Below are 12,166 nucleotides of genomic sequence, written 5' to 3' on the forward strand. Positions count from 1 at the left end.
CCTCATGGAACCTCATGTGTCCTCAGTTGCTTTAGGGCCCTGGTGCTAACACATCACAACGTGTATAGACCCACTGTAAGAAGAAGTAACAGGTTATAATGTGAAAGTTCCAAATCGACCAAAGACCATGACCAAGTCAAGGGTAAAACCTGATGGTAGTAACCAATAGCCTCCACTGGAGTGCATCATGAGTGGAGTGAGTGGAGATTCTGTGAGCACTTTGGACTGTGGCTGTCCTCGCTCATCACCAGGCAATTCAGCACAAGATTACTTATTCATGTTTACTGTTTCCAAGTAGAATGATCTGGTGGAAACATTTGCACTAGTTTCTAACGCCACTTCAATTGACTAGACAGCTCAATATCACAGAGATCTTTCCAGATGTGACCATACAGTATAATTTCAAAATAAACTAGTTGGCCTGGCACTTGATTCAAAATTAGTTTGGGTATACTATTGTAAAGATAGTGATTGAAACATGTTTGAAAGGCTACCTGTAATTTACGAGCAATGTTATTACTCAACTGAGACAACGTTCTCCTGAATATGTGGGTGCGTTTGGCTTAACAGACCTCAGATTCAGATCTGCAAGATGACTATGAAATAGACATGCCTCTTCTGATCATAACATCTGACCAGGCTGTGGGGACGTGCTGAGGCAGGAGGACCTCGGCCTACGTTGGATTTAGGCTGGATTATACTTGCAATACAGTATATATAAAAACTCTCTTTCTCAGGACCCTGTCTTTCAAAGATAATTCGTAAAAATCCAAATAACTTCACAGATCTTCATTGTAAAGGGTTTAAACACTGTTTCCCCATTCTTGTTCAATGAACCATAAACAATTCATGAACATGCACCTGTGGAACGGTCGTTAAGACACTAACATCTTACAGACGGTAGGCAATTAAGGCCACAGTTATGAAAACGTAGGACACAATTCCTGACATTTAATCCTTGTAAAAATGCCCTGTTTAAGGTCAGTTAGGATCACCACTTTATGTTAAGAATGTGAAATGTCAGAATAATAGTCTGTCTGGTCATCAGACCGGAGGACATTTCTACAAAAAAGTATGATCTTTGTCCCCATGTGCAGTTGCAAACCGTAGTCTGGCTTTTTTATGGAGGTTTTGGAGCAGCGGCTTCTTCCTTGCTGAGCGGCCTTTCAGGTTATGTCTATATAGGACTCGTTTTACTGTGGATATAGATACTTTTGTACCCGTTTCCTCCAGCATCTTCACAAGGTCCTTTGCTGTTGTTCTGGGATTGATTTGTGCTTTTTGCACCAAAGTACGTTCATCTCTAGGAGACAGAACGCGTCTTCTTCCTGAGCGGTATGACGGCTGCGTGGTCCCATGGTGTTTATACTTGCGTACTATTGTTTGTACAGATGAACGTGGTCCCTTCAATTGTTTGGAAATTGATCCCAAGGACGGAGCAGTACAATTTTTCTGAAATCTTGGCTGATTTCTTTTGATTTTCCCATGATGTCAAGCAAAGAGGCACTGAGTTTGAAGGTAGGCCTTGAAATACATCCACAGGTACACCTCCAATTGACTCAAATTATGGCAATTAGCCTATCAGAAGCTTCTAAAACAATGACATCATTTTCTGGAATTTTCCATGCTGTTTAAATGCACAGTCAACATAGTGTATGTAAACTTCTGACCCACTGGAATTGTGATACAGTGAATTATAAGTGAAATAATCTGTCTGTTAACAACTGTTGGAAAAATGACTTGTGTCATTCACAAAGTAGATATCCTAACAGACTTGCCAAAACTATAGTTTCTTAACAAGAAATTTGTGGAGTGGTTGAAAAACGAGTTTTAATGACTCCAACCTAAGTGTATGTAAACTGTGGTCCTTCTGTAGCTCAGTTGGTAGAGCATGGCGCTTGTAACGCCAGGGTAGTGGGTTCGATCCCCGGGACCACCCATACGTAGAATGTATGCACACATACATGACTGTAAGTCGCTTTGGATAAAAGCGTCAGCTAAATGGCATATATATATTATATATTATTTATTATTATATTATTATTATTATTATTATTATATTATTAAACTTCCGACTTCAACTGTATATTCTACTCACACACTTTGTTTGTATTGCATATGTAAATAATATTTACCTGAATTCCTTAACACCTCACTAAATTTGTCACTAATTAAACATAGTGAACAAGTTGCAGTAAAATGAGAACCATGCAGTAGTGATCATTTGGATTAATATTCTATTACATGTTCATTGTATTTATTAAAATTGTATACCAAATTAACAAAATAGTAAAAGCATGATTTTTTTACCTGATTTTCAAAACCTTGACATTTAATTTAGGGAAATAGCATCTCTATTTTTCCCTGTAAAATGTTCAATGTTGATTATATGAATCTGAAACTTATTGACTGATTGAAATACTTATGCATCTAATTAATTATTGTTTGATTTTTAAATGATCACTTTAAAACGATCTTTACTTTAGCAAAATATTAGGCGTTTTGTCAAGTGTCAAGTGTCAATCATAGAGATAAATAGAGGACTTGATGGAAATCATTTGTTTTGGTACAGACATTGCCATTGAGGGCTTCCAACCTTTAAAAGTAGTCAACTGGGCGGGGATTCCTATGGGTTGGGAGTGATCAGCCAATGATCAGAGAACATTGTCTTCTTCAAATTTGGTGGCCTATGGTTTGTAAACCAAAGACTGTGGTAATATCCACGAGCCAAGACCAACATTTACACCAGGACATTGGTCGCAAGATCCAGACCCAGACCCAGATCCAGATCCAGAGAGTTGAGACCATGACAAGTTAAAGAAGTGTGCACTTATCCACTACCCACATGTTGGTCCTCTGTAGCTCAGTTGGTAAAGCATGGTGTATGTTACTCGAAATGGGAGATAGCAAGGGAAGTGCCATTGAGGCTATCACAGACTCCATAATGGCATAGATACAAAGACCTCTATATATCTTTATGGTGTCAAATGTTTCGGTTGTGACCATTTCGGTTTGGACAATTTTTACTTATTTTGGACTTTAAAGAATCCCCATAGCTAACATATTGCTGGCAATATTTCATTGGGACATAAATTATGTTCATCCCAGTAAACATATATTTTAGTCCCAAAAACATGTGTTTTCATATTTCTTGATATATAAGATGTTCGGTAGTGAAACTTCTAAAAATACATTCAGATTTACCAACTTGCTCACAAAATGTTCTCCTATATGTTTGCAGACAGACTACTCCACCATGTGGCCATGCTGGAGAAGGGTGCAATCTCATCACCTGGTGATATTTGTAGGGGTGTGGCTTTAGGAACGTTCATTCTACACTGTTATAAAGTGTGTGTTTCAAACTAAAACAAATGTTATTTGTCACATGCGTCAAATACAACAGGTTACAATGAAATGCTTACTTACAAGGCCTTAACTAACAACTCAGTTTTAAGAAAATAGAGTTCAGAAAATATTACTAAATAAATGAAGGTAAAAAAAAAAATAACAATAACGAGGCTATATACAGGGTGTACCGGTACCGAGTCAATGTGCGGGGTTACAGGTTAGTCGAGGTAACTTGTACATGTAGGTAGGGGTAAAGTGACTATGCATAGATAATAAACAAGTAGCAGCAGTGTAAAAACAAAGGGGGGGGTTCAATGTAAATAGTCCAGGTGGCCATTTGATTAATTGTTCAGCAGGCTTGGAGGTAGAAGCTGTTAAGGAGCCTTTTGGACCTAGACGTGGTGCTCCGGTACCGCTTGCAGTGCGGTAGCAGAGAGAGTAGTCTATGACTTGGGTGACTGGAGTCTTTGACAATTTTATGGGCCATACACCGCCTAGTATATCAGTCCTTGATGGCAGGAAGCTTGGCCCCAGTGATGTACTGGGCCATACGCACTACCCTCTGTAGTGCTTTAGGATCAGATGCCGAGCAGTTGCCATACCAGGCGGTGATGCAACCAGTTAGGACACTCTCGATGGTGCAGCTGTATAACTTTAAGGATCTGGGGATCTTTGTCTTGCTCACGTTGAGGGAGAGGTTGTTGTCCTGGCACCACACTGGCAGGTCTCTGACCTCCTCCCTATAGGCTCTCATCATTGTCGATGATCACTCCTAACACTGTTTGTGTCGTCAGCAAACCTAATGATGGTGTTGGAGTCGTGTTTGGCCACGCAGTCGTGGGTGAACAGGGAGTACAGGAGGGGACTAAGCACGCACCCCTGAGGGGCCTCAGTGTTGAAGATCAGCATGGCAGATGTATTGTTACCTACCCTTACCACCTGGGGGTGGCCCATCAGGAAGTCCAGGATCCAGTTGCAGAGGGAGGTGTTTAGTCCCACGGCCCTTAGCTTAGTGATGAGCTTCGTGGGCACTATGGTGTTGAACGCTGAACTGTAGTCAATGAAAAGCATTTTCACATAGGTGTTATTTTTGTCTATGTAGGAAAGGGCAGTGTGGAGTGTGATTGAGGTTGCATCATCTATGCATCTGTTGGGGCGGTATGTAAATTGGAGTGGGTCTAGGGTATCTGGGATTATGGTGTTGATGTGAGCCATGAACAGCCTTTCAAAGTGCTATGGGCGGTAGTCATTTAGCTGGGTTACCTTCGCTTTCCTAGGCCCAGGGACTATGGTGGTCTGCTTGAAACATGTAGGTATTACAGACTCGGTCAGGGAGAGGTTGAAAATGTCAGTGAAAACACTTGCCAGTTGGTCCGCGCATGCTCTGAGTATATGTCCTGGTAATCCATCTGGCTCCGCGGCCTTGTGAATGTTGACCTGGATAAAGGTCTTTCTCACATCGGCTACGGAGAGAGTGATCACACAGTCATCCGGCACAGCTGGTGCTCCCATGCATGCTTCAGTGTTGCTTGCCTCAAAGCAAGCATAAAAGGCATTTAGCCTGTCTGGTAGGCTCGCGTCACAGGGCAGCTCGCGACTGGGTTTCCCTTTGCAGTCCGTAAGTAACATTAAAAGTGGAGACAGCATTTTTTTGAGAAAGATGTTTAAAAATAAACAAAACTACTAATAAGATCAGTATCTTTCAATGTAATAATAGAACAACTCAAGATGTTGTATTTAAATAATTGTGTTTAAAAAATGGCTTTATTTTCAAATATGAAGTTTAGGATAGCCACGTACATGGAAATAGGTTTATAGTGCCTCCTGCATGGCGCAGCGGTCGGAGAGGGTTTGTCCGGGAGGGGCTTTACTTGGCTCATCACGCTCTAGCGACTCCTTGTGGTGGGCCCGGGAGACTGCAGTCGTCAGTTGAACAGTGTTTCATCCGGCACATTGGCTTCCGGGTTAAGCAAGCGGGTGTTAAGAAGCGCGGCTTGGTGGGTCATGTTTCAGAGGACGCATGACTCGACCTTCACCTCTCCAGGGCCTGTTGGGGAGTTTATGATATTTTCTACATAGTTTAGATGTGGTTTTAGTCGTTTAAGTTAACACTGAAAGTGTTTCTCCATCTCGAAAATGTTTTTTTATTTTTATTATTTTAGGCGAACCTGCCAAAGACGTTTAATGGCATAAAAAGCTCTGAATATGTTTGTTATTGCCTTGGATTTAAATAAAACACATCATGACGTAAATAAATGTCCTACATTTGGAGACTTAACTGTTTTTCTGGGGAAAGTAATTTACATCACTTCTGTTGAATCACCCATACAGCACATACGTAGCATCTACAACAACAAAACCTAATCATCTGCTGTTTGTGGTTGTATCAGTCGTGTATGGTAGATTATTCCCTGAAGATGCACTTCCTTCAGAAATAAAATCAGTTAGGGACTAGTCAGTCCAGTGCCATTGATGATCTGAAGAGAGAGTGAGAAGCTTGGCAAGCCACGGATCAAAGGAGCCTGTGGTTTAAGGGGCTGAGTGAGGCTGTGGTAACACATGCCTTATCTCCTGTGTAAGATAATGTAATGTGAAAGACTGAGTTCTACTGGATCCTTATTCACCAGAGAGACATATTCATCAGAGATCCAAAGTGTCTGGTCTGTTCTATGTTGAGCCTGAAGTGCCTGCTGACTACACTGCATGACATTGCATAAGATCCTTTATTGACACCTGCCCCAGTACGCTGTGGGTAACCAGAGGGATTTATTCTCTACTGGACTATGTGTGTGTGTGTGTGTGTGTGTGTGTGTGTGTGTGTGTGTGTGTGTGTGTGTGTGTGTGTGTGTGTGTGTGTGTGTGTGTGTGTGTGTGTGTGTGTGTGTGTGTGTGTGTGTGTGTGTGTGTGTGTGTGTGTGTGTGTGTGTGTGTGTGTGTGTGTGTGTGTGTGTGTGTGTGTGTGTGTGTCAGAGAGAGACAGAGAGTGTGTATGCATGGCTTTGTGCCCGTCATTTTGTGTGGACCTGTGAGTCTATGTCCGTGTGTGGCCCAGGGACGGATGTAATTGCCGTGAGTTGAGTCTGTTTCTCCTCCATCTCTGGCTGAGGCATTGAAGTACGTAGTCCCCAGCGGGACACTGTCCCTGGCCTGGCTCTGGCTTTGACCTCAGCCAGATAAGAGGAGTGACGGATAGGGCTGGAAACGCTGGCAGCCGGGCACACAACCACTCAACCCTCTCTGCCTATCTATCTGTGTCATCGTAATGAAGAGCAGGCCACTTAGCCCGTCATGGCTGCTGCACACAGCCCTTGATGTAGCCTTCCTTTCTCTCCTCTCACGTCTCTCCTGGATGGCCTAATATAGAAGAGCAGAGTAGAGCAGAGCGGAGAGGAGGCCCAGCAGAATCATTAATACCCATTGACAAGTAAGGGTTACTTAAAGGAGCGTCAGCGAGGATGAATCGGAATCAGGGTTTAATTTTGTACGAGTCCAGGGGTTCTCGGGTTCTCTCTGTGTGAGTTGGGAACATTATAGCCTCAATTACTGCTGGGGAAGATTATCATCAGAGATGCCAGGCCACACACACACACACAACAAACAGAGGAAAACAAGAGCTGGACGACTCAACGGCGTTTCCATTTACATGGTCATGCCGAGTCACTTATTGAGTCACCATTCATTCCCCATCCTCATACCATTAAATATCCTATGATTATGGAATGAAACATGCATCATAGATTTCTATAGCTACAGTACATATTGTATACATTGTTGCAACCGCTTTACCTCAATGTACAGTTGCTATATCCATATTTGGACTTACATATGAATGGTATACACTACCGATATACACTTACTCATTCGAGAGTTTCTTTATTTTTCCTATTTTATACATTGTAGAATAATAGTGAAGCCATCAACACTATGAAATAACACATATGGAATCACGTAGTAACCAAAAAAGGGTTACACAAATCTAAATATATTCTATATTTGAAATTCTTCATATAGCCACCCTTTGCCTTGATGACAGCGTTGCACACTCTTAGCATTCCCTCAACCAGCTGTGGTTTTAGGGGCTGTGGTAAGGGACATATTTAGCTAAAAGTTAGATTTTTTGTTGTTGTTGCAGTTTAAGCTAATTTTGCACACTTGGGGCATAGAGGCTTTTTGCACACTTGGGGCATAGAGGCTTTTTGCACACTTGGGGCATAGAGGCTTTTTGTTGTTCCAACTTTACAGCAAAAATCCTGCTTATTGTACACATTTTGTCATGAGGCAGAGAAACATCATTTCAGTTTTAAATCTTGAATTAAAGTGCATTGATGTGCCAACATTTTTTAATACAAGAAGTATGGAGTTAAATGTATAATTGGTGGAGGACTGTGGATACCAATATCCCCGTGAGCCTCCCAGACCCATGCTGCCCAGGGTTAAGAACATACAGGGCTGATTTGTTTTGAACGGTAGGTAAGAAAAGAGAGCAGTCGAACAAGAACAGAGGTGTGGGTGACAGGATCGTGTTGACCTCCTCCTGCCTGCTCTGTGGTCTCATGGAGAAATAATCAGAGAAGCCAGGCCACAGTGACAGACAACCTCTCCTTTAGTTACTGGGAACCAGAACATAATCCTTACAGCCATTACAATAACTATAAGTAGTGATTTACACTCGTACCTGTATATGGGTTGAAAATTGCATATTTGGGAACTGATAAACGCCTAAACTGGAACGTAGTGGCTGTACAGTAACATGCTCTGCTCTGCGCTTCACAGCTCTGTATGGGTTTTGCCTGACAGCCGTTCTGAACTTCGGAAGAAGTTGTCCCCCATCCCTACTGACATATTTGGCAACTGCTGAAATGCTGTAAATTAAGATGTATTTTCAAAGATAATAAATAGTTTTGATGTCATACAAGCAAGCCAAACACGCATTTCACATTTCCATATTATAAAACTTGTGTCATATACTGATATATGATCACCGTATTTTATATAGTTACAAGATGACATGGTGTCATACCCTGGGTTGTTCTGAACAGAGTGAGCCTGTGTTTGTCTATTGTGCAGAACATTTGCCAAAGCACATGCACCTAAATGCACTCAGGACCACTTTCTATGCGCACCAAAATAATAATCAGTTGGGCTGAATTGCATTGTAAAAGACTAAAACTGTAATATCATATACAGTGGGGCAAAAAAAGTATTTAGTCAGCCACCAATTGTGCAAGTTCTCCCACTTAAAAAGATGAGAGAGGCCTGTAATTTTCATCATAGGTATACTTCAACCATGACAGACAAAATGAGAAGAAATAAATCCAGAAAATCACATTGTAGGATTTTTAATTAATTTATTTGCAAATTATGGTGGAAAATAACTATTTGGTCACCTACAAACAAGCTAGATTTCTGGCTCTCACAGACCTGTAACTTCTTCTCTAAGAGGCTCCTCTGTCCTCCACTCGTTTCCTGTATTAATGGCACCTGTTAAAACTTGTTATCAGTATAAAAGACACCTATCCACAACCTCAAACAGTCACACTCCAAAATCCACTATGGCCAAGACCAAAGAGCTGTCAAAGGACACCAGAAACAAAATTGTAGACCTGCACCAGGCTGGGAAGACTGAATCTACAATAGGTAAGAAGCTTGGTTTGAAGAAATCAACTGTGGGAGCAATTAATAGGAAATGGAAGACATACAAGACCACTGATAATCTCCCTCGATCTGGGGCTCCACGCAAGATCTCACCCCGTGGGGTCAAAATGATCACAAGAACGGTGAGCAAAAATCCCAGAACCACACGGGGGGACCTAGTGAATGACCTGCAGAGAGATGGGACCAAAGTAACAAAGCCTACCATCAGTAATGCACTACGCCGCCAGGGACTCAAATCCTGCAGTGACAGACGTGTCCCCCTGCTTAAGCCAGTACATGTCAAGGCCCGTCTGAAGTTTGCTAGAGAGCATTTGGATGATCCAGAAGAAGATTGGGAGAATGTCATATGGTCAGATGAAATCAAAACATAACTTTTTGGTAAAAACTCAACTCGTCGTGTTTGGAGGACAAAGAATGCTGAGTTGCATCCAAAGAACACCATACCTACTGTGAAGCATGGGGGTGGAAACATCATGCTTTGGGGCTGTTTCTCTGCAAAAGGACCAGGATGACTGATCCGTGTAAAGGAAAGAATGAATGGGGCCATGTATCGTGAGATTGAGTGAAAACCTCCTTCCATCTGCAAGGGCATTGAAGATGAAACGTGGCTGGGTCTTTCAGCATGACAATGATCCCAAACACACCGCCCGGGCAACGAAGGAGTGGCTTCGTAAGAAGCATTTCAAGGTCCTGGAGTGGCCTAGCCAGTATCCAGATCGCAACCCCATAGAAAATCTTTGGAGGGAGTTGAAAGTCTGTGTTGCTCAGCAACAGCCCCAAAACATCACTGCATGGAGGAATGAGCCAAAATACCAGCAACAGTGTGTGAAAACCTTGTGAAGACTTACAGAAACGTTTGACCTCTGTCATTGCCAACAAAGGGTATATAACAAAGTATTGAGATAAACTTTTGTTATTGACCAAATACTTATTTTCCACCTTAATTTGCCATTTTTAAATTCATTAAAAATCCTACAATGTGATTTTCTGGATTTTTTTTCTCATTTTGTCTGTCATATTTGAAGTGTATCTATGATGAAAATTACAGGCCTCTCATCTTTTTAAGTGGGAGAACTTGCACAATTGGTGGCTGACTAAATACTTTTTTGCCCCACTGTAACTTAGCTAGCCATGTTAACAATAGAACAAGCTTTCAAATGATGTCCATCTGACTCAGATTGTGATTTCTAATGGAACAACAGTCATATTGTGATGGTGTTTGTGTTCCAAATAAAACTACAAGTGCGCTTGATCTAGTTCCTAGACGGCACAGTTAGGAGACCTCAAAAAAAGCACCTTAAGTTTGAGGACTCTTCTTTAAGTCATAAAAGTGCATTGAAATGACTTAGGAACTGTGCACACTTTGGAGAGGTGTGTGGCCACTTGGAGACACTTGGAGACACCAGTTAGTCCTCAAAGTCTTGCCATTTTTTGTTTTAATGTTGCACCTACCCCACATTTTCCAGGAACATTCTCATCATGTTACTGAATGTATCCAGAGTATTTTCAGATTTCGTTATCAACAAATACAGAGGAAAACACAGTAAATGTTAAATGTTTGGACTCTGTGTTGTGTCCTCGCCTTTGGTCTAATAATGGCATTTTCCAAATCCACTGTTATTTCTGGGGGAGATATATTTTTAGGGAACATTTGAAAGCCACTAATTCTGAATATTTCTAAATAAAAAATGTTAATGTCAGTAATAAGGATATATGTCATGTTATATTCACAAAATAATGTCATCTAGGGAAGCAGTCTAGCCTTTTAGCTACCGGTATGTTGAAGTGACCAGTAGAGGGTGAAAAGGCAGAGGTACTCACACCAAGAAGTGGTAGAGGAAGCATCTCAATCCAGTGGGTCTCTCTAGGAAGTTGTAGACATCCCCCTGCATGCTAGTCTTCGTAATGTAGGGGCTCTGGAAGTGCTTGGAGGAGAGCAGCCGGCTAGCTGGAGGGTGAGGAGGAGGGTTAGGGCCGCAGATAGAGGGCCGGCTGTCGATCTGCAGCGCTGGGTCTTTTGTGTCCGTCTGCGGGCTGCAGGGAATGTCTGATCCATTATTCACCGCTGTGGGGTCCAGTTCCAGTGAAACAGGAGAGAAGCGTGTACTGTCAGCAGCAGCAGCACTGTCCATGGTGCCCAGGTCCGGGTTGGTGAGGCTGGTGGTGTCATGACCTTTTGGCTCTAAGGTCTTGGATCCTCCACCACTACCATCGCAGTCTCTGTGCACGCGGTTCAGCAACTGGAAGGGACTACCCCGCATCTCACCCATACTGCCAAATAGAACGGTCCTGATCAGAGGAAGAGGAGGCTGGGTCAAAGCTCCGACCTGAGGTCCAGGTGGGAGGAGATAAACAGCTAACAACAAGGCACGTCCACCCCAGAGGTCTAAGCACTCTGTGTTAGGCTACATGTGTGACCAGACCTGCAGTAGAGAAGATGCTGATATCAGAGCGGTTAGATCTAATGGTCAGGGTGATCACAGTGACAATTGAACCCTGTAACTAGTACATTCACTAACCCCGGTCCTGAGACTGTTGGCACTTTGCAGGCTTTGGTTCCACTTAAACCCTTAACACCAACTAATGAAACAATCATCAAGACCTGGATTAGATGAAACAGGGTGTTAGTGCTGCACTGAAACAAAAGTAGTCAGTCCCACCCTGTAGCTCTCCAGGACCAGGGTTGCTGACCAGAGTAGGGTAACAAGTGTTACCTTTCAGCCTACCACCAAAAATGCTAGTTTCGGACTGCTTTAGTGACCATAATCTGTTCATCACATTTCAGACACGGGTCGGTTTCCTTAAGAAAAATATATTGACCTCTACTAGTTAGTGCACTTTATTTTTCTGTTGGATGATGCTAGAGAAGGAGAGGAAGTAAAAGGGGGTAGAGGAGCTTGGACATGATTGACTATGCCCAAGAGATGACATCTCTTACCTTGTATTCATCCTACATAGGCGTCGTTGCTTTTTGTCATTTACAATGGGAAACCAGACATTAACACTTCCAAGTCAATCTTAGAATGTTCTTTTCTTGTCCAAAGGGCAGTGAAGTGAACCTATCTTTTTTATTATTTTATTTCACTTTTATTTATTAACCAGGTAGGCTAGTTGAGAACAAGTTCTCATTTACAACTGCGACCTGGCCAAGATAAAGCATAGC

At 42.3% G+C, this 12,166-nt stretch overlaps 1 protein-coding gene across 1 annotated transcript in view; it reads right to left on the reverse strand.

Annotated features, from left to right (window-relative positions):
* Positions 1-12,166, reverse strand: part of LOC118396524 (potassium voltage-gated channel subfamily KQT member 1-like) — a 309,173-nt gene that overhangs the window by 289,189 nt on the left and 7,818 nt on the right. Inside the window, exon 2 of the mRNA XM_035790779.2 lies at positions 10,825-11,426. Coding sequence (XP_035646672.1) covers positions 10,825-11,273 — 449 coding nt within the window. The 5' untranslated portion in view covers positions 11,274-11,426. The remainder of the gene's footprint in view (positions 1-10,824; positions 11,427-12,166) is intronic.

This window comes from Oncorhynchus keta, chromosome 17 (assembly GCF_023373465.1).
Source record: "Oncorhynchus keta strain PuntledgeMale-10-30-2019 chromosome 17, Oket_V2, whole genome shotgun sequence".
NCBI classification, from domain to species: Eukaryota; Metazoa; Chordata; class Actinopteri; order Salmoniformes; family Salmonidae; genus Oncorhynchus; species Oncorhynchus keta.